This window comes from Pezoporus wallicus, unplaced genomic scaffold, assembly GCF_028554395.1.
Source record: "Pezoporus wallicus isolate ANWC-B61680 ecotype Strahan unplaced genomic scaffold, APGP_CSIRO_Pwel_v1 contig_6566, whole genome shotgun sequence".
In the NCBI taxonomy this organism is placed as follows: domain Eukaryota; kingdom Metazoa; phylum Chordata; class Aves; order Psittaciformes; family Psittacidae; genus Pezoporus; species Pezoporus wallicus.
This window is the reverse complement of record NW_026638763.1, coordinates 3,270,947-3,294,341: the sequence shown is the minus strand read 5'-3', so window position 1 is coordinate 3,294,341 and position 23,395 is coordinate 3,270,947. Positions and strand designations below refer to the sequence as shown.

The window sequence follows — 23,395 nt, the reverse complement described above, 5'->3', positions numbered from 1 at the left end:
GCTATAGACTCCTATTTGCATTTACTGTTGCCATATAATTTTTAAACAAGAAGGTGTACAATTCTATTCATTACTCACTTTTACCTGTGGGTAGCAGCAAAAGACACTGTTTGCTGTGACTGGTTAGCTGCCTTCTCTTCAGCTGAGAAAAATAGATGAGAATTAAATCAATCTTATAAAGCTACTCTTTCTCCTCAAATTCTATATCCCCTATATCACTTAGGAAAAAAAAATACCCTTCCCTTTATGAAATTCATTTGAAATGTGAGAAGCCCGGAACACCTGTAATCAGAAAGGAGAAGACCAAAACAAGTTATAGTTACTGCATATCTATGTTATATTATACTGGTGTGCAGGCACAGCACTTTTGCCCAGGGAAGTAGCTGAGTCCCCATCCCTGGAGGTATTTAAAAGATACGTAGATGTGGCACTTGAGGACATGGTTTAGTGGTGGATTTGGCAGTGCTGAGTTAATGGTTGGACTCAATGCTCTCAAAGTTCTTTACCAACCTAAATGATTCTATGATTCTATGAATATCAACAAAGAGATGAATGAGGGTGAAATAAATATATGGTTTATATATATATGGTAATTTTGCCCATCACCTTTCAGATTAGCATGACAGCTGGCAAAATACAGTTACTAATCTGGAGGTGTGTTTAAAATGACCTTTGCAATAAAAATAGAATTTAAAGAAACTGGTCTGAGAGCAGTATTTTCAATAATTAAGATTTTGTTTGCGGACAGATTCTGTTACTTACGATATATTATCTTTATTTCCAGCTCTGATGACAAAAGAAATCATATGGCTATTCAAAAAGAGAAACCGGGCTTTGTAGCACAGCACTATCATAACTCAAATCCACCAAGTGATTTAAGGAAAAAAGTAATACAAGTGGCTCTGGATGACTTACAAGGCAAAGACAATGACATAATGTTACTCAGTGCTGTACCACTGTGGGAAATTGATGCTCTAAGTTAGAGAACATCTGCACTTTTTTGCCCTAAAAATAATAGAGTACATCAGCCCTTCATTTTCCCTTTCGATATGATAAAAGAGCACAATGCATTCTTTTGTTATTGCATCCATTTACTTTGCCACCATTTATTTGTCTTGGACCTTCCTCTTGTGCCTCAGATCTATTGTGCTGCTCGTTACACCAATAAAAATGAGTGAATTTGTTTTTGAAGATTAACATGAATTGCTGTTTCACCATTTTCTTGATCTTTTTAAATGGGAGACCAAACTTCAGTGTTTTTACAGGCACTCTTAATGAAGAAGAGATTGCAGTCCAGAACTGGGCTAGAATACTGTGCTGTAAGAAATTGCAAAGGGATATGAGTAGTATGACCTCAGACATTAACACTCACTCTTTTTTTCCGTCTAGGAGTCACTATCTGGGAGCTTATGACCTTTGGTGGGAAGCCATACGATGGAATCCCAACTCGAGAGATCCCTGACCTCTTGGAGAAGGGAGAGCGGTTGCCCCAACCTCCAATCTGCACCATTGACGTTTATATGGTGATGGTGAAATGTAAGTACTTGCTGTTTTTAACATTTCTGTGCTCTGTGCAAGAGGGACACTGGTTTAGAACATTTGCATCTATGGTCTCCGTCAGTGCTGGATAATAGGGCAGGCTGCTTCAAAACAAAAGCTTCCGAAGGTATGTAAGTTCCCAAGACTGTAGATTCCATTCAAATACTGTATACACATTTTTCACAATTGCAAAAGATATTAATTTAGCCATGAAGGGTTGAGCTAGCTTCTTATTACTGTCAGATGGTATCTTGTATTCTTGCTGTGAAGTCAAAATGGTATGATTGTTATTGTAAACCACTGTCATTTCCATGACAATTGATTGTGATGTTAAAAAAGATAGTATTAAACATAATCATGGTACATGGATACTCAGCCGGTGAAGCTTATGGAGAGAAATGCTGCTTCCAAATATTGAGGAAAGAAAACGTGAATGTTTTATTGTTAGTAATAAGAATGATGATTGCAATAGTAATAATAAAAAGTAAAATTAAATTAATACAAGAAGTGCTACAGAGAGGACATTTTTTACCATTCTTAGTCCAGTATAATAATTTATGAATGTTTTTACTTTAGCAAAAAAAGGAAAAGAGTCTACATTTATTTCCATGATGCCCACACTAGTGACAGTATCCTCCAAAGCTATGCTTCTAATTTAAAAAGAATTGGGAACATCTCTCTGGTGTTTCTGGCTTAATTTAAGAGAGATTAGCATAGAGACATCTCATCCATCTTATATAGTCCTTTCCCTTTTGCTTCATATGCAAAAACACTGAAAGAAAAAAATAGAAGAGGTAAATAATATATCTTCTGAAAATAGTTGTACGGTGCATGCAGGTATGGTAATTGTCTGACTAGTGCAGGGGATTTATGTTGGTTGAGTGCAAAAAATGTTCCATCTGATAGGATTTCTAATGAGTATGAAGTGGATCTCAGTGGACAAAAGGAAGTTCTAGTAGATGGTGTATTGTGAAAGATGGAAAGTTACAGCTAGGTGTACATACTTAGTCCTCTAATGTTTGTGTGAAATTCTTCATACGCTATACTAGGGTTGTTTTTCCTGTGTTTCCTTCTTCAGTTAAACAGCATGAAGGAGATAAGCCCTGTTTCATTTAGCCTCTCTGGCAAACAAGACCATATTCTTGGGAAGCTGCTGATAGGATCTTCCATTAGAAAAAGCTGACACTGAGATAAACTAGTTGCTGGTGGTAACTGCCTATATTACTTCCTTGTTTTGCAGAAAACATTAGCAGGGTTTGAAAATTGTTGTTCCTAATGTATAACATACATTACACTTAGAGTGAAGGACAAAAGAATCACCCTTACTCAATTAAAATAGCATCTAGTGCCTTATGTGAGGTCTATGTTAGTGATGCAGACATGAGTTGCAGAATTACCTGAAAGGTGGAGGCGAGGTCAGTCATCCTGTAGAGCCGTTGAACAGCTCTTTTTAATCTAAGTCATCGTGCAACAGTAGGTTAATAAAATTCGGCATTTGGTAGTAACTGTGTGGTAAACCTACTAGACTCAGATGAGATGATATTCATTATATCAGAGTTTGGACACATCCATAAGAAGACACAGTCAGAGCTGACAAACAAATGGGCAAGATAAACACAGAAGGCATTGTTAGTGTCTCTGTTTGGGGAATGAGGAACAGGAGCTCAGAGCAAAGGAGACATCTGTGCAGTGTTGAGCAGCCTAGTCTTCTCTGGCCAAGACCAGGTGTTTTCATAGAGTTCTAGCTTTCCATTCTCCTGGTCTATTTATTGCAACTTTTCTTTAGGCCAGAGCTATCAAGGACTTCAAACCTGTCTGTTTTTAAAAACAGAATGATTTCTTCCCTTGACAATTAACTGCTTTCTTTATCATTTTATCTGTCCCCAGGCTGGATGATTGATGCTGACAGTCGGCCAAAATTCAAGGAGCTGGCTGCTGAGTTCTCTAGAATGGCTCGAGACCCTCAGCGATACCTAGTCATTCAGGTAAGCAACTTTGCAACATCAGGGGAAAGAAACAAGACTTCTGTCAGCCAAACCTGACTGTTCAGGGAGTTGCCTTTGAATCTCTTTAAGTTCAAGGTGGACTTACTTTAGACCAAGGAGTTGCTTGTTTCTGTAATTGCTTAGGCTGACTCTCAGGGGATTATCCTGAAGAGATACTTTCCTGCACTGCTGAGATCATAAGAAAGTTTCTTTTCACAGCCTAAATGTAAAGGTTTCTTAGAAGACAGGGAATTGTGTCAGATTGGTACCTCTCGTGCTAGAGGGGAGCTTCTCTCTGGTCCTCTTTAGGCTGTATAGACTCTGTAGTGCTTCACAAGGGGCAATGCCAGTATAGCCATATCTGCTGACTGCACCTGGCTGGAGCTGTGTATGCCCTGAGTACAGCCACACCTGGAAATTTTTGTCCTTTCACTCCTACATTCTGCAAAAGCCTAGAGTTGTGTTTGTGTGGATTACAACTCAGACTCAAGCCACAGAAAATGAATCTATCTTTTGGGTAAAGTTCTTTGATGGTCCCATGGTGATGATGAAACACCAGACACCAAAGCATGGAAATAGTTTGACCCAGGTAATGATACTCTCATGCTATATATCTTGTTATATCTGCTCCACACCATGAACTACAGAGCAGAGAGACGTCCAGCTGGTCCTTAGCTCCACACTGACATAAGAATTCCTAGCTGAAGAGCCTCCAGAAGTACAGTCACTGTTATTTCATGTCTCCTGATTGCTTAGCATCTAGTGCTAGTCTCAATGTGTGGTGTTTCATTGCACTGGTTTGATTTCCCATCATGCTAACCTACTCATGATGTATTATTGCCCAGTGTGAATGTACACTGCTCACCTTCAACTTGGGGTGAAGTAAAATATATTTGAAAAGTAAAATAGTAGCCAAGAGGATTTGTGGTGCAGAAGGTGGAATTTCTGTTGCAGTATTCCCCACTGTGTTAAATTGTAAATTCAGCTCATGCAAGTGATTCTGGAAAAATCAGTCTGATTAAACTGCATAGTTAGGATATGTTTCCCTATTCCAAATACATGTTCCATCCCTTTCTCTCCCCTGCCATTCCCTCTGTTATATACTCTGGTGGGTATTTCGTCCCATGATGCTTCTCCTGCAGACGATACAGGCCATGTGTTTCCTGAGGAGAAACCAGGGTAACTCCATTGTACTGGTATCTCTGACTCATGACTCCCCATTCCCCCAGATGCAAGCAAGAATGACAAGCTTAATGTTGAGCTTTTGAACTGGTCTGTATGCACCCCCCTAGCACAACCATCATTCCCTGCTGAATTCTACATGTGGCATAATAATTCCTGCAGAGCGGGAGGCCATTTTTTAGCCATGCAGTTAACTTTAGCATCATTTCTGTGGGCTGTTACGTGTTTGGGGCATGGGCTGCTTTTTGTGATCTTTTGTAGCACGAAGCAAAGTGCAGCCCTGATTTGCCTCTTCAGCTTGTAGATGCTATTTCAATAAAAACACATATTGTTGCTGTTGTTCCCTGGTTTGATTTTTATTGCTTTCAGCTCTGTTACATTCTGCAGAACTTTCCATATGGATGAGAGGGAAATTTAGCCTCTAAATCCCTAAAAATCAAATAAAAACAAAACAAATGCCCAGACACAGCAGTTTCCATGTTATTTCCCCTCTCCCCATCTAAGCCCGGGTAGCCGAGATATTTCACAAAACACATCAGGCCTTGACAGAACTTGGGTCAGAAACTGAGCTTCTATGGGGAAAAGAGAGAAGAAAGAATAAAAGCTTGATCACAAGAATGCCAAAAAAAAATGGTTTGGTTTGATTTATGCACTTATTCCCTTTCTGTCATCATATTCCCTGTAAGAAAAAAATCAAAACAAATGATGTGGCTGTGGAACTTTAGAACAAACAAAACGCCATGTGTGGTCCCTGCAGCCTGGCTGCCAAGGCATGAGGAGGCTGAAGTTCCCTGTTTAGGAAATTATTTCATCTTTTGACCATTTTGCTCTCTCACTACAACCTATTTAGGGAGATGACCGTATGAAGCTCCCAAGCCCAAATGACAGCAAGTTCTTCCAAAACCTTCTCGATGAGGAAGACCTGGAAGATATGATGGATGCTGAAGAGTATCTTGTCCCTCAAGCCTTCAACATTCCTCCTCCCATCTACACCTCCAGGACAAGAATTGATTCCAACAGGGTAAGAGAAGATGTCTCAGTCAGAAAATACTGGTTATCTTAAAAGCACAGGTGGAGATTTAAGTACACTAATCAAACACAGGCCAGAGTTGCCTTGGGAATTACAAGCTCCCATTGTAAAAAGAGTCACTATAAAAGTGTTGTCACTGGGTTCCCTGTTCATTGTAGCTCAGTGAATTCTAACTTAATAGTTCAGCCTTGAGTGAACAAAGGCTGGAGCTGAACTGCCTGTCCTGAAAGCACAGCTGAGGCTTATGAAGTCAAGCAGTGTTGTTTCTTAGTTGCTGACCAGCCCAGCCAGGAAGTGCATAGCTCTGATTCTCCCAATCCTGCAGTCCTGTTGTCTTGACAGGGTTGGCACTGATGTAACTGAGAGCACCTGGAATACAGAGATAATGCTGCTTTTGTGTCTGGAGCCAGATTTCAGACCCAGACCCTTTTCCTGTCTGTATAAGATGCTTTCACAACCCTCCTTCAAAAGCATGTGTTTTTCCTGAGCATGTCACAGATTTTAACATGTTGAACTTTTTAACATCCCTGTTGAGGGCAGAAATGCTGGTCATTTTACAGGGGAGCTGAGGCACAGAGATCGTTCAGGAGGAATTCAGCTCACAGAATTCTAACCATCAAAAGGATGATGTCTCAGGTGATATCTAAGCTTTTCATCGAGACTTCAGTTCATGTCATCTGAAAAGAGTGGGTGATTATAACTGTCTGCCTTGGACATTTGCAGTCAGATAAGTTATTTTCTGGAGGTGTCTTTCTCCACTGGCTAGGGGCAGCTTCAGAATAGTCCCAGATTTGGTGTTTGAGCTCTGGTGGTGACATGAGTTCAGGTTTGCAGAGGTCGTTGTCACTCCTGAGCAACCTGCCCATAGCTCTGACCTCTGCCTGTTCCTGCACTTGGCTCCATCCTTTTAACAGTCTAGGTGCCATCCCTTCTTACAAAGCTAAGAGCTGGTGAAATGAATTACGAGTGTGAGGACGTTCTCACAAACATCAGTTGTATTTAGTAATTAGGGTCTTCTTTGTTTCTTTGTTTTCTCTCATGCTCCTTTTAGTGGAAAGTCCCATTTTAAATACTAAGTGGAGTCTCATTGAAATGTTGGTGTTTATTCCTCATGGTTTAGAAACCTTTGTTGAGATTTTTCCTTAGGAGTTCCAAATTCATAACCTGGCTGAAGTGATGACACAATATGAGGCAGGGAAGAGGTAAGCAAAGCAGCTAAGAGTGTGTAAACTGAGTCAGTATTCATGATCTGACCACATGCTGCATGAAGTTCTTCTGCCTCTCCTGAGTAAATCTGTGCTTTTCTGGAATAAGAAAGACAAAATGTGATCTTAAATAGTATCCAGAGAGTTCATAAGGGAATTGCTACTATTTCAAAATGGAAGGAGGCTGGAAAGGTCTTTAGAAGAGGCTGGACTAGGCTACTAGGGCTAGGCTGCATTCACATAGCATTTCTCCTGCACTGAAAGGCAATGAAGGAGGGGATGATGCACGGTTTAGCAGTAAACAAGAAACTTCCTCTTTATGACACAAGAGTTAATTTCTAGTGTTGATGTTGGTCTGAAATAAGTCAGATTTACTCCTAGCTGTCTCTGGGGAGGTTCTGTTTCCTTTGCTGTGAACTTCTGAGTAAGAAAGGAAACAACAGTAGTTACCTTTGAAAGGTGCTTGCTGTCACAGTGATGTAAATCACTGTAGTGAAGCTTTACTAATGGAATATTACCACTTACACCAACATAGGGTTGAGAGAGCAGAGTCAGACCCATAAGGTTTGCTATATTCATGTCACACCCATGTTTGCTAGACATGCTGGGGCACATTTGGAAGAGAAACGATCAGCAGGATAACGTACTTGCTTTTTCAGCAGTTCCTTTTGCCCCTAGTCTTTAGTGCCAGCCAAGCAGAATCGTCCAGTAGAGCTGAGGGAATTAATTCCAACCAAAATCCTAGAGTAAATATTCCAAAAGAATTGTGTAAAATGTGCTGTTGGGCAGCCAGCGTTCTCACTGGGATATTCATGGAAAGCAAACACATATTATTATTATTATTATTATTATTATATTGAAAACTCTACCTTTCTCACAGCCTTTGCCCAACTTTGAGCCACACTGTTCAGCTGCTTGCACGTGTGTGATCCCCTTGAAATCAGCAAGGCTGCAGAAAGAGACCCGGTGCCTTTATTTTTGCCACACAGAGAGGCTCTATCACATTCTTGATGTGAAGTCTCCTCTCTGCAGCTCACAATTTCTTGTCTTGGTTTGAGACTGTGATCTTGGACCACTAAAGTCAGTGGGAGCTTTGCTTTGCAATTCAATTTAATGACAGCAGCAAGACTGAATCCTTCTTTCAGTAACTCCTACTGCTGGGAAATTTTTCTCTGGCATCATACAGCAATCTAACACTTAAACAAATCTGGAACTATCCTTTGCCAAAAGTTTTCACATTCTGAGCCAAGTTCTCTGACCCAGGTAACCTCAAAAAAGGGCAGATGGGGGAAAAGCAAGTTTGCACCCAGCGTGGTATTTTTGCACATCTTTATAGTGTTTTTCTTCATTGTAGGAACCTCTTTATAGAGGGGGAATTTTTAAGGCCAAAAGAAGAGATAGACAAAGGAATTGCCATTGAGAAAACAGATGATTTTTGATAGCACTTGCTGGTATCACGGGAGACTGACTCCTGTCCATTGCAGGATTATTTTGTAGTAGAACATTGATGCTTCTCCAGCATCTCAGATTAGTTCCAGTCTCAGCTTTGCTAATAACTCTGCATCTTCTACCTGTACTGCCAGTACTGCTGTAGAGGTGATTACATCTAGATTGCAGAAATGCCACAGCACTGTGTTGCTGGAAGAGCTTGGAGTCAAGTTGAAAGCCCCATAGCATCTTAGCACTTCTGGTTTCCTTTGCAGAGAGGTTTATTCTGAATGTGGTACATTTGTTTCCTCTCTGTGCAGAAAGCTACATACTTGTCTTGTTTTTCTGAAGCACTCGGGTTCTTGGTACATTAACTATTCTTGCAGTGAAGATTCATGTTGATTTAAAACAAAACACATATTAGCTCCTTTAAGGTAATAGTGCATCTGCTGTGTATAGTTCAGTACAGATGGATGTCAGCTACAAGAATCACACAGAATTGAAATGCTGTCAGAGCTCTCTATCTGCAGTTGTCTGATTCTGTGTGTTTCCTTTGGAAAGTTAGTGATTTATGCTTGTTTGGTGTAGTGAATATTAATATTATACAAACTCATCATGGTGCTGCTGTAGCCATAGATGCCAAATGAATTGGTACGGCTTAAGTAGTTTGTGTTCACTGTCTCTGGGAAATTAATTTTATGGTGACATTGACAGCCAGTTTGGTGAAGGAAAACACATAGACGAGCTACATGATCTTCATGTCGTTTTCAGAGATCAGATGAAAGATGCTGGGTTTCCCATCTTAGTTGTTCTGACTGTAGTTTAATGAAAGTCAGTTATGTGATAGCAAGGTACTGTACTCCTTTTCTGGGTGCGTTGTACTGGCAACTTTAGTTCAGCAGTACAGCAGTACAGCTCTATGGGGGACAGGAGTCCCCAGGAAGAAAGCAGGGAGATTGTGGCCCTGCTCACACTTAGGCTTTCAAGTCGGGGAGTTAAGGAAGAGCAAGAGCTTTTACTTTCTAAAGCAAGCTCTGAAGTTTCTCTAGGGTGACCTCAGTCCTGAATCCTTGCAGCTTATTGCCTGTGAGAGGCACCACTGGATGAGGTTTGCTTAAAACTCTTCCTTCTCCCTCCCATATGGAGAGGAAAAGCTATTGGATAGGAATTAATAGCACAGACCTACTATTAATTCATATCCAATAGCACAGAACTTTGTAGCCTATTAAAGAAGGCTGGAAAGGGGAAAGGCTTCTGGGGAGTTTCCAGCTCCCCAGGAATTGTGACATCCTGCTTCTTCCAGGGATTACTGAGATTGATGAAGCTGCGAGGCTCACACACTGCTTCAGCATTTCCATCTCACCCACACTGGATTCTACTAGCACATCTCTGGGACTTGTGCTACCAGGAGCAAAATCCTGCACGCACTGTGGCCCCTAACAGTGGCCTCTGTTATGAAGTCCAGCCTGTGATAGATTGAGCTTTTAAATAAAAATTAACATCCTAAGCTAAATTGAATTCTTTCATTACGTGTGAAACTCTTCAGCTGCAATTTCAGCTCTTCAACTTTTCCACCTTTTCCATTGTCTAGAGATATTATAGAAATGTGGAGTTCTAGAAGCTCTGTGCTTCTGAGAGATAAGCTGAATCCTCAGCAGTGTTTCTATGAGCACAGGACCCCAGCTACTGCTTGAGTGTCCTATGTTCCACCATTAGATGATTCATTCAGGTGTTTGTAATGAGTATTGTCCTGTGTGCACAGAGATAGTACTAATACAGAAAGCACTCTGTGTAGCCCATGATGCTTTTTGCTTTAGATCCTTGGCTAATTCCTGCTGAAAACCATCTATACTGTTTATTACTTGCTGATCCTGTCCCTGCAATTTTATTCCATATGCTATAAACATGAAAGCACATGCCAACCCTGCAATTAAATATGAAGCTATTTCTTTTCAGAGGTGTCTAATTCATATGTCCAGGGAGACGTTTCTACTTGGCTAAAGCAGACTCTGGCACACCAAAAGCCAGTTTTAAATACCCTGAGTAGTATCTGGTATGCCACTGCAGCAGTCCTAGTGTGTCATTAGGTCTGGTAGTGTTTCATGGCTCAACATCTGTATATATCTGTGTGTAAAAAGATTCTTCCAGAGAGAAGCCAGGAAAGAAGCTATCTTAATGATTCATTTGTTCTGGTTTCTAAATATGAAAGGTAGCCATTTTCAAATCACAAGATTACAAGAGAAATGGTTGTTAATGGTTTTCAGATGTGTTTCACATCAGTACGGCCTCTTTTTATCATGGACAGCAGGGACTGTTCAACTAGTGGGTTGACTACTAGAATTAAGTGACTTTCATTAGATTAAACTAACAGAGCTGAATTTGTTAGGCACCTGCAGTGCTTCAGTGGTGGAAGATCTGATCTGATGTCTGAGTGCTTTACATACTGAAATGCCACAGACTTGGAAGGTGGGGGACTTCAAGCGCTGCTGCCTTCAGTAGCATCTGGAAGGAGGTATTTTGGAGAGCAATCACAATCTGGAGGGGCACTTCCCGGTCTGTCAGCACAGCTGAGCTGGTGATGTGAGGTACTGTCATTGCAGGTGGGGAGAGCTAGCAGTTGATTATAGCATCCTTTCCTCTTGGAAAAGAAAGTGGCAGGAGGGAGTCATGATTTGTTCATGATTCTCCTTATGACATGAGCTTTAGTAGCAGATGATGCCTTACTGGTCCACATTTATTTTTCTGTGAGAAAAGGCAGTTGACTGTTCCTGTCCATGCTCTCAAGCTGAGTTACTTCTCCAGGTGTGTCCTGGCCATGTGGGGCTGATGGCAGTAAAACTACTTCCATCCTAAAGTCAATAAATAATTTACATGAAGAGATACCAAGGCTAGATGGGGCCATTGCAAGCATTTTATCTAATCTTCTGGCATAACTTAGGTCAGAGTCTCTTGTCTCTTCATTCCTGCATCAGGTGCAGAAATTCTGTGTGAGATGGAGTTTTTCTTTTAGAAAGGCTGTCTTGATTGTATCAGGTGGAATGGAAAATTCATCACGGTGTAGAAAAGTCTCACTGGGCAGTTAATAGGCAGTTAATACTGACTCTTTAGCGGGGTTTGGATCCTATTGCAGTCTGCCTTGCTTCTTTTTTGTGCCAGGTTAAGGAGCTGCCAGTTATCAGAAGTTCTTTCTATTTAAGGGGCTGAGTAGGATAGTACCATTTGTATGTGTTTGTGTTAAAGGACAACACCAATGAGTCCTTTTTATTTGGTTCATTTGTGGTGCTTGTCGCCCCTTTGTTTTCCCCAAAATAATACAACAAAATCTTGCCTTAAATTTGATGCTTATTACTGCTGTCTGTCAGGTTGTGGACTTTTTGATTTATTGCTATCCCATTTCTTTAATTCCTTCTCCTTAGAAGGTAATCCTAAAATTTCTCAGTAGTCATTTTTTTGCCTCTCGGCTCTGTTGCTTCCTCATGCAAGTGTTGCAATGGAATCTCCAGTGCCAGAACAGATGAACTTGGTAGATAACTACACATGGTATCAAAGCATTTCATAACATAACATGTCAGAAGATGACACCGACTCTATATGAGCTCTCTTGCTTCTTTAGAAACTGCTCTATTAGTTAAGAAAGTTTGTATGAATGCATTCTGTATGCCTTTCATTAAATGCTAAGTTTTGTGTGTTTTCCTAGTACAGCCTATGGTGTACTGCATACTGCAGCTGCTGCCATCAAGCCTTTAGGGTAGTTCTAGAAGTTCCACCAAGCTCTCTGAATTTCAAAGTCTCATTTTCTGCTTCCCTAAGTTTTAATGACATCCTGGTGGTAGGAGGCTCCTGTCTGTTCTGCTGTGTCTTTTACATTAAGCACTTCTCAGTAGCTGTTAGTGTTTTGATGGTGTCTAGTCGACCATCACAAATATTTTACCTACTGCAGCATTTCTCTTCTGGGAAATTTTTCTGTATCCATTTCCAGTCTTTGTTAGAACTGTAGATAGTACAAGACCATGTTTGTCCATGAAAAGCAGGGGGTGAACCCAGTCTGATACCAGTCAGCCTGATTTCATTGCTGAATGAAGGTGAATGAAGAATAAACACGCAAAAACACACTGTAAAATACATTAGATGGGAGATCATTTCAGTCTTAATAATTTACATGAAAAAGGAAAGCTTCTCACAAAATATGTAGATTTAGAATATGAGTATTTAAATACCTCTTTAAAATGTGCCAAGTTTGCCAGAGGAGAAGGAAAAAGAATTCACATGAAGGACTCAAACAGAATAGATGATGCCTGGCTCTTCACAGAGAATTCTTTGAAAGTGCTTTATGGCAATTAATTTCTTGCTTTGCAACCAGGCCAGATGAAATCAGTGGTATTTCCCAAGGAGGAAGCCCTTCTCAGCCTGAATAGATTATCAGGACCAACGTGTCAAATTGGCTCATGGTTTTGCAGGTCAAGTGCTTTAAAATAGGATTTTTTTAATGCATTAGCTGTTTTCTGTCACATTTAGGCTCCTGAATACAGGCATATTGATTTCATCAGACTTCTCAAAAGTGTTGGATGGCATTTTTGTTTCTACAGATTTAATATATATTTAATAACAAGTTACTACCTCACAGCACTTCCTGGTGAGACCTAGTGTGAGTTAACACTCAGAGGAATCAATGGAAGAGACTGTAGCTGTATATTGCTTCAAACTTTAATGTGTGACATGTAAATTTATTGAGCTTTAATATAAACTGGTTTAAAATCAGGCAGCATCTGCTTAATCCATGAATAGCTGCTGGCTGTGTTAACAGTCAAGAGAGCTCACAGCTGATCCATTTTCTTTTCTCTCCTGAAAGGAAAAAAGTCAATAGATATAAAGAGAGCAAGTAATAAATATTTCTACATTGCACTGATGAGGCATTCTTGGAAAACAGCAAGCTAAACAACTCTACATAATTAGGAGATGGAAAAGTGGACTAAGAGTCAGGAAATAATTATGAGAGCTGGGAGAAAAATTTCCTTCAGTGACTGGATTTGAAGCAGAAATTGTTAAACACTCATTTCTGAGCAATCCTATTTGTGAATTTCCTTAAACTAATAAAAGCACCTGAAGATACAAGGTGGGGGGGAGGGGATTTGGAAATGCACCAAGGAGCTGTCATTTAAACACCTGCCTACCCACAGTGGTTGGGGCTCATGAGCCAGAGAGTGCCATCTACATGTCGGTCTGTGGTGATAATGCTTAGAGAGTAAGGTAACAGGGGGACTCTGGAGCATCCTGTGCCAAATGCTGTACTTCCTAAACATCCATGCGATGGGGATAAATGCCAGCACAGCCTAAAATGTCCTTTGTTAGCCAGAGCAAAGAGTCTGTCTGTCTTGATAAATGCTGCGGTAGGGGATGGGGAAAAAAAACCTCAAAGCTATAAAAAGACTCTCCAAAAGATGCGGTGGGGAGAAGTGGGAGGAGGCACAGATGAGTTTAGATTTAGAATGTTAAAAAATGATTATTTTATCCAAATCAGCTGGATGGTTATTTCTTTTAGTGTATTATTGCCACCAGAACCTCAGCCCTGCTCTAAATCAACTCAGCATTTCATCAAGAAGCCTATTCTTTGCTATAAGAGACCAAGAGTGCACAATTATGGGTTTCTTTTCCCCCTTGCATAATAAAATTGGGAGATTATCATCAAGTTTCTATTCAGATTTTAGGAAGGCTTTTTTATTTTATTTTTAAAACCCCTCTTTGTCTGTAAGAGCTCCCTGTTCAGGCCAGCATGCTGTAATGATTACTGCTGTAAAGGCTTCAGTGGAGATGTGCTCTATTTCATTCTCAATGAGGGTTGATGGCATTTTGAGAGGCTCAGAATATCCTTTGATTACTGTATAAAACAGACTGGGGAAGATGGCAATGCAGCGTGTGGCATAGGAGGGGGCTGCTGCTCCCGGTATTGCTCATCAACTTTCTTTTGTGCCTTTTTCTTTCTGTCTGCCGCGTCTCCATCACAAATCACGGCCATGTTGTGGCTCTGGTCCCATTCCCCATCCTTTGCCTTGTTTTGGGCTTTAGAGGTTGAGGTTTATATAGAAAAGGAGCTTCTGCTACTCCTGTATTCTGGACCGATGCTACAGCATATGAGCAGGAGCAGTACCTTGACCCTTTTCTCCCATGGGGAATTGTTACAGTACCTAGGAAATGGTATTTGTCTCTTCCAAACTGTGGGAAATTGGCGCAATGTTAGAAGGTGCCATTTACTGTAAAATGTCTTTGGAGAGTGTATTAAAAAAGGAGTGACAGAAAGCTAGTCATGGGTGACAGGAAGTATATGGGAGTAAGAGAGATTGAAAGGGAAAGACAGACACATGCAAGCTGTCTTTCTTCCTCCTCTCCTGTGTGTGTGACACGCACAGTGCATTAATACAAAATAATAGGGAAAAGGAATTATTGCATCTTCATTTTTGTGTCTTGCCTTGATCAGATTGTGCCAGCTGAAGTCTGTTTGCTGGCTGCCAAAGGTTGGAAGGGAGAAGATTTCTGAGGTCTAAAGGAGAGGGAAGTTTCCAGGGAGAGTTTCTGATGCTGTACAGAAGGAGAATGCTTTCATTCCCAGCCCAGGTATAGGAGACGAGTCTATGGAAAAGCATTTCACTTACGCTTCCCTGTCAGTGTGCCTGGATCCTGAGTTTTGTGGCCACATTGTGCATCTCTTCACAGGTTATTTTCATTGGTCATCTTGTAATCTTTGACTCCTCTACTTGAGTTAGACTGAAAACAGTTAGACTGTTGAGTGTTAGACTGAAAATCTATCTTGTGTGTAAATTCCTATTACCACTGTGCCAAGACTGTTAGGCATGTTTTGTTTGCAGTATGTGCCATTTCACTGTTCATGGTCTCCTAGAAGGCTGCATTCTGATTTGGGTATCCCACTGCATATGGGAGTTTATAAGTTGAAAAACAGAGAGCAGTTAGGAGGGAAAACTGTGCAAGAGAAGGTTTAAATGACCCATCTGAAGCTGTGAAGTACGTCAGTACTGATGTGAACCCAGGTCACCAGTGAAACATCCATATGGATTTTGAACAATTTCAGAGATGTCTTAACCCCACCCATACTGCCAGGGCATGATCCATCACATCCAGATGATAGAGGCAGCCTGCGTGAACTGAGTTAGAGCTCAGGCCAACTGCAAATCTTCCCTTTTGCTGACAATGACTAGGAAAGACTTACTCCTTCTTTACTCATCTTTTTTCCCCTTACTGATTAAAATGGGTGTCTTGTGTCTTGATTGTGGAAGGAGTAGTCGAGACTGGAGCAAACACAGGATGACGCTTACAGCCTCTTCTGCACTTGTGTACCAACATTCAAGTTCCAGTATGAGGTAATGCTGGGAAAGAGACTGGGACTTCCTAATTTCCGGTGAAGATCCATTGATCCCCAATGGAACTTTACGACCACTGACCTAAGGACATTGTAAATTGTTGCACAGCTACTGTCCACAACCTGTGTATATTATTCCTACCTTTATTTTTTGTTGTAGAATAATAGGCTCCCTTTTCCTCTCACTGGAAAAATGTATGTCCTGCTCCATTAACTTAGGTGGGTCACATTGCTGTTTGTGTGACTGAAATAAGTGATGTAAGAGACACACACGCACGTTTCAGAGGAAGAGTGTACAAGGAATGCCAGACCTTTGTCAAGTGCTGTGTACTGGAGGAACAGATGCACTTTAACTGTAATGGCCAAGGGGGCATCTGATCCTTTCTTTTTCTATATGGCCCTTCTCTGAGCAAGGGCTAGGACCAGAAGTCTCCAGAGGAAGGCAAAGCCTTCTAGCTATTACTGTACAAACACCATTTCATTTCTGTTTAACATTACACAGTGATCTCATGGCACATGTTTTTTCTTTCCTTTGATTTTTGCTTCAGACATGTTTGCTGTGGGCTCTCTGAAGCAAGGCAGAGTAAGCTGTTAGTTCTGTGGTCAGAGGGAAGCAAGTCTGCTCCTGAGCAGAGGTGGCTGCTCTCCTGGGGTGGTCTTTCCTATTTGAATTTCAGTTCAGATCAGTTGTAAATTCCAGGCTGCTCCCTTGAAACATAGCTGGAGCTTGCTCAGGGCTGGTGGGACACCTCTTGTGTTGTGTGCTCTGCCTGCAGCCTCACCAGAGCATCCCAAACAGATCCACTTGCATAAATCAGCTGTCCTTCCTCCTAGAGAACTGCTGAAATCTTGGTGCTTGTAGCTTGTAGCAAGGCGTCCTTGGCCTGGAATGCTAGGAGACTCCAGGATGGATACTGCCTTAGTTTTGAATCAAGTAAACAGTTTCTAGGAGAAGGAGGAAAGTGAGTAATTTCTGGGGGCGCACAGTCCAGGACTGAACTGGCAAAAAGAACTGTTGCAGAGCTTGATCAGGACAAATAATCACTGAGCTGCCTGAAGAATGGACAATGAGGTGCTTCTGTGAGGTCGTGTGAGGAGCACCCCAGTGAGAAGGTGGGAGTGATGCTTACTCCTGCTTTGTGGTTTGGTGCTTTTTGCATACGAGGACAGAAAGAGAGTGAAAGGGAATGGTGTTTTTGTGCAGATAGGAGCAGTGTCAGAGTGGGTTGAAACTGTGTGTGTGTACGTTGATATTGACAGAACCTTGCCTTTAGTAAGGAAAAATCTTTCAGTTCCATGCACTTAGTAGGCTGCTTAAGAGCAAGAAACACTAGTAATTATGCAACCCTGTCAGATGTGTGTGCACATCTTGGTGGGTGGCAAGGAAAAGTTGCTCTGCAGCAGCAGACGGTGCTTTTGGGAGGCTGTGCTGGCAACCAAAGCAAGGGGGTACCAGATCACTGATTTTCTATTTGGTGATAGTGCTGTACCACCCATAGCCTGACAGCAGCATCACATCACTGAGCACCTTCAGCATTGCTTCCACCTCTCATCTGCTGTGGGTGCAGCTCTGAAGGCAGTTATGGTCACCATAGGGCTGGTGTGGGATCAGCTGTAGCGCAGGCATGGGGAGTGACACAGCCCTGGGTGCCATAGTCCTGGCATGACACCAGACTGAAATAAAAAGAGACAAGGCAGAGGCATATTCACACAATTACAGAAATACAAGCAGCAGGACGCAACAAGGCTTTGATTTCATTACAGTTCAGCATGCAGCCAGAAAATATTATGTCCCTGCTATAAAGGAGGAGATATTTACCTTTGGGAGATTTTAGAAGCAAAGAATTGGAAAATGAAATTAATGAATAGAAAGTGATAACACAAGCCAATATTCACAAAAGTGTTATTTGCCTCTCTTTTATCAAGGCTCATTTTACACAAATGTTAGCAGTTATAATAACTGATATGTCACTGGTATTTAATACCAAAGGGCCTCTAAAAAGGCTTCAGGGGACATTTGCTTGTTTTGCAGAAGAAATCCAGCAGATTCCTGGAATGCACTGATGAAAACTTCATTCTCCAAGTGACAGAGGAACCAGCATGGAGGGGGGCTACGCTGGACACTGTTCTCACCAACAGGGAGGGGCTGGTGGTGAATGTAAAGCTCAAGGGCAGCCTGACTGCAGTGACCATGAAATGGTGGAGTTTGAGATCCTTAGGGGCAATGAGGAGGGTGCACAGGAAGCTTACCCTGGGCATCAGGAGAGCAGATTTAGGCCCCTTGAGGGATCTGGTTGGTACAGTATCATAGGATAAAGCCCTGGAGGGAAGGGGGGCCCAAGAAAACTGGTTAATACTGAGGGATTGCCTCCTCCAAGCTCATGAGGGATGCATCCCAGCAAAGAGGAAGTCAGGCAAAAACGCCAGCAGTGTGAGCAGCAGCTGTGGGGAGACCTTCCCTGCAGTCCTGATCCAGCTCTGGGACAACAGCACAAGAGGGATGTGGAGCTGTTTGAGTGTGTCCAGAGGAGGCCAGGGGGACGCTGTGAGGGCTGGAGCAGCTCTGCTCTGGAGCCAGGCTGAGGGAGCTGGGCTGGTTCAGCCTGGAGAAGAGAAGGCTCCAGAGAGACCTTGCAGAAGCCTTTCAGTACCTGAAGGAGGTGATAGGACAAGGGGGAATGGTTTTAAGCTGAGAGGGGAGATTGAGATGAGCTCTTAGGCAGAAGCTCTTCCCTGTGAGGGTGCTGAGGCACTGGCACAGGGTGCCCAGAGAAGCTGTGGCTGCCCCATCCCTGGCAGTGTTCAAGGCCATGTTTGAGGGGTTGGAATTAGATGATCTTTAAGGTCCCTTCCAACTCGAACCATTCTGTGATTCTATTTAAGTTTTACTCATTGAGGTCCAAATGTGTTTTCTTCTCAGTGAGATACATGTCCTGACCAGTAAATCGGCTGGGGGTAGTTATCTTGGAAGCCTACAAAATGATGACATCACATTGCAATTAGCAGACAATTTAAAGACATTTAAACAATTATATTACATTTTCACCTGCACTAATTGGAACCACAGCTGTTTTCTTGCCTCCTGTTTTTGCAGCAGTGGCCACAGGGTATTAACTCATGGGGAAAATAGTAATGTATTAAGAAAATGTGCAGACACCAGTGGTTTGGAGAGGAGCCAAGCTGTAAGGTTCTGTGTTAAGGGTGTTGCAAGGCAGCTATGTTTGGTACAGAGCTGAAGAGGAGGCATGAAGAAAATACCATTACTGTGTTCTTAGTTGGCAGGTCACTGACTGTGAGGGATCTTGTCAGCAAAAATAGCAACAGATGTCTTAATTCTAGGCCAATTCTCTCCTGACATCTTGGGACAGGACCATTCTTAGAGGGTCTGTTATTATGTTGTTCCAGTTGCATAGTATGTATTTAAATGTTAAGAGTCACAGCCAAGAAGATCTAAAGATAGGAGGGTGGGTTTAGCCTTTAGTTGTGAGAGTGGAGCAAAACACACCCATGGATAGATAATGTGGCTATCCTGGTATTATTTAAAGCTGCTAATCATCTAAACATCTACTGGCAGAGAAGCAGAGCCCTGTTTACTGAAGTCAAGCCTGTTGGCAAAAGACTTGCTTTTCTAACTTACCTTTAAGAGATCACTGTGGGCTGTGAACTAAAAGTAGTTCAAGACAGCTGTCCTCCTATTCATCCAGAATCAGTGAGCCACAGATTGAAATTCATGGGAGTGCCTCTGTGAAAACAGAAAGATGTAAATTAAAGGTGTGCAATATAGCATGGTGTAATACTGAATGGGAAAGGAGTGGTTACAGTCACTGGTTTAGTGTCTGTGAAAAGCAGACAGCAGCGAACTCCAATCCCCTGCATAATAATACTAACACAGTATTGCTACAGCTCTTTCCCCACTCCTGCAGTCTGGAGGGCTGTGGCAACCTTGGAAACCAAAAGCAGCAAATTCCCTCTTCAGAGTTTTGCAGTCTGCAGGTGGAGGGAAGGAAGCTGGGAAGCTTTACAAAGGAGGCAGAGGATTCACAGCAGAGCTTTAGTTTTCTTGCTGTTAAGAGCTGATTCTCTCCAGTCACCACTTTGTATTTCTTCTCTGGATCCTACCGGTAATCATCAGTTTGCCCGAATCTTTATCACCCTCCATGGATTATAGTTTACTACTTACCATCTTCAGTCTTTCCTTCTCTATCTTCTTGGAGTAGAGAGAAAACTTGCCTGAATTCAAGTAAATACAGCATTGGGGGGCAAGGAGAAGGAAGATTAAGTCTCCGGCAATGCAACATCCTATAGACATCAGCAAGTCTTCAAAGTAGCATCTGGCAGGCTTAAGGATGGGTTTTATCCATTTTTCTGACACATACTGGGTTGTAACCTGTCCTTGTTGATGTGTCATTACAAGTGGACTGTAAATCTGTGGTACATAAGAAAGGTAAGGGCTTCAGAGGGAATTTTACATTACAGAGCATCTCTGATTTCCACAGTGTTCCCTGTTTAAAGAGACCTTCCAATTGTCCCAAACAACCCTTTTTTAGAAGACTGCTAAGTTACAAGATTGCTGCACAGGCTGTATCCCGATGTGTACTGCTGTCTGTGCCCTCTAAAAATCTTATCTCTGGTAAAATGTCTTCTGTTCCCTCTGCTGTTACAGCCTTTGCTCTCAAGTGGATCATCTCAGCCAGGCAGCTGCTGACTTTGGTTTTTCCTTCCCTTCTTCTGAAATTTGCTTGGCTATTCTTCTGGATAGTACACTTATTTTGAATAAGAGACCATGCACAGATAGGGCAGCCCTGGGGTTTCCAGGCTGGTCCAGCCCAGCCCTCTGTCATCTCTTTCTGTACTGCCTCAGACAGCACTTCCTTTGCAGTGGGCATCATCCTTGCTTTGCCTGTCAGCAGCCACAGCTGGGTCAGAAAAGCCACAGCTGGGTCAGAGAAGCCAAAGCTGTTCCCAGGCCTAGGACTTAAGTTTAGGCACTGCTTTTCAGACATAATGAGCTCTTCATCAAAAGCTTAATGAACCTGATCACCATTAGCCCGGATTTCAGTGGTGTCTCGGCTCCTCCTCAGCACTGTTACCCGTGCACAGAGCCCTCAGAGCTCCCACTGCCTGCATGAAGCAGAGCTCTGCTATTTGTACTGGGAGAGGCCGGGGGGCTGCTCAGCTCACTCTGCCTCAGCTGAACCAGGCCTGCATTTGGCCATTTGGTTCAAAAGTGATTTGTTGACAGCAAAGGAGATTCAAGTTCAGCTCCAGCCTCTGGAGAAGCTGTTGCTACAGTGCTTTCAGGCTACTTTTTGTCCTTGTGCCTCCCGTTTCTTCCTGTCGTATTTAGGTCTTGCTACCATCTCTCCCTTCCTACTCAGCCTCCTGCCACATGCCAACCCTTTCTCCCCACCTGCACCTCACAGTCTCTCCCACTTGCCGTTGCCCTCTTGTTCCTTTACAAGCCACCGTTCCCTGGCTCCAGACCATCCCTGCTGCCAGCTCTTCCACCATCACTTTCCTTGCAAGCCTCTCAACTCCTCTGCATCTGCTCAGACTGCTGTTTCCTCCTCCTTCTCCTCCCTCAGGCACTGGCAGGGGGATCACTGAGACCACAGGATAGATCATCTCCTATGCTTCCTTCCAGCTCCTAGTTTTCCTGAGGAAAAACAACTACAGAGAGAGGCCTGCTTCAAGCCTTGCTAATGGATGGTACAGTCAATTCAGCTTGCACAGGTTTTCCTGGGCTTTTGTAATTTGTATCCTGGAGCCTTTTTCAGGGTCGTAAGTTGGCTAAATATGGATTAATTTTTATAGGGTTGGAGAAGAGTGTATCTGTAGCTATGGCTCATCACCATGTTTGCGTCTCAAACACGAGGGGCTAGATTGAGCAACAAGCTGGCTGCAGGGCTATTTCAAACAGGAGATGATCACCAGAAAAGGGTCTTCAGACAGACAGCATGCCTTTTAAGGAATTTCGCTTAAACAAAGTAAGATATTTGGCAGTGACCATCACCTCCATCCTGATGTTTTGGGAAGAGGTTTATAAGGAAGGCTTGACCGTAGTACGTCCACTCCGTACTATGTGAGGATGCATGTTGTCTTTTCGTTCTCCTTCAGTGTGTTTCTTGATGTAGATATGTTTCTGATAAATGAGTTGTAACTTATTCTTGGGATGGTTGGACTCCTTAAGCAGTCAGGTTTTCCTAATTTCTCTTAAGTTTGCACTTTTTTTTCAAGTCCTGACTTTTTTCTCTTCCCCAGTGAGGAGATAATAGAAATACAGTAAAGTTTTTGAAATAAAAGGAGAAATACAGTAATTACAAGGAACTGATCTTGTAGACTCAACAAAAACATTTTGGCAGTAGAAAAACATGAGAAAAATAAAGGGTTCTTTGGTTTGTGTTAATTTCCTCAATGAAAACCAGGCTGGTTTTGGGTAGCAGTAATAGGTATAAATGCAGCCACAGTGCTGGTGATGGTACATCAGTTCAGGGTCCCCAGGGCTGTGTAAGATGGTTCCAGAAACTAGTATCAAAATGAAGATCTCTGCATGGACATTCCACACTTAGCCTGTGATACAGAGGTGACATTAGAAGGCTGGTACCTGCTGAGAGCAGGACCATGGCACGTTGCAGTCTTGTGATCCAGGAGCTGCTGTGTTATCTGGGTTTACCAAAGCTTAGGGGCTGTTCTTCCTGTGATATGTGAGCTGTGACAGTCTGATGACAGTCCTGCACCCTCCTGCCCTCCTGGTTATTCCTTTCTGCTTTGTCCCAGGAAAAGGAAGCCTTGGCTCAGAGCTAGATGTTATCTGCAGTTCTGCCTTGTATTTCCTCTGAAGTTGAGTGCACTGTCTGTCATTCTTTCTGTACAATCTGTATTTGGACACGAGACAGTTGCAAGATATACAGCTCTCAGCAGGTGTAACATGGTAGTTTGCCCTTACCACTAAGAGGCACTCAGTAGCCCTCCCTAAGGCTGGTGGAGCACACAGCTTGTTGATGTTGGTGAGACATTTGCCCTGATAGAATTCTTTGACTTTTGGGTTCAGTTAGGAAGTCTTAACTGATGTGCATGTTTCCCCCGTTAGCTCATACAGCTCATGTGACTTGTTTCATTCATGTGACCTCTTATTACGTATCCATCATTCCATTTTTCTTTCCTATTAGAGTGAAATTGGACACAGCCCTCCTCCTGCCTACACCCCTATGTCAGGAGTAAGTATTTCACATTCAGCCTTCATCCTTTAGGTTTTCCTTCTTCCTTCACTATGTATTTTGTGTTTCAAACCCCTTTTTCCTACGTAAATGGCTCAAGAGCCAATAGTGAATGAAGTGTGTGTGTAAGCAGTCAGATAGTCAAGATCTCTACTCTCAGCCTGGATTCATGTGCAAGCTCTGTGAACCCACACCCAGAATTCTGCCAGCTGCCGACTTTTCTTGCAGAAGCTTTTAGGTAACAGGCTTGGATGAATTTGTACATTTTTCCTTCCTATTTATAGGTCATGATGTTGAAAATCCCTTGCATGCCCTTGCTGACAAGCAAAATGGTAGATAGAGTCAAACCACTGAGTTGTGGTGTCAGTACAAATGCAGTTCAGCAGCTCAAACACTACTTGATGGAATGATGTAGTGTTTGGGTGACAGTGTCATCATTG

At 42.4% G+C, this 23,395-nt stretch overlaps 1 protein-coding gene across 7 annotated transcripts in view; it reads left to right on the top strand.

The window, feature by feature from the left end:
* The window catches only part of ERBB4 (erb-b2 receptor tyrosine kinase 4), a 606,677-nt gene that overhangs the window by 578,295 nt on the left and 4,987 nt on the right, over nt 1–23,395 (top strand). For 4 of the 7 annotated variants that reach the window (XM_057412359.1, XM_057412357.1, XM_057412354.1 and 1 more), the window contains 4 exons: nt 1,390–1,536; nt 3,427–3,524; nt 5,557–5,727; nt 22,908–22,955. In XM_057412359.1, the coding sequence (XP_057268342.1) occupies nt 1,390–1,536; nt 3,427–3,524; nt 5,557–5,727; nt 22,908–22,955 (464 nt within the window). The remainder of the gene's footprint in view (nt 1–1,389; nt 1,537–3,426; nt 3,525–5,556; nt 5,728–22,907; nt 22,956–23,395) is intronic. The other 3 variants (XM_057412358.1, XM_057412360.1, XM_057412356.1) reach the window with 1 other exon arrangement.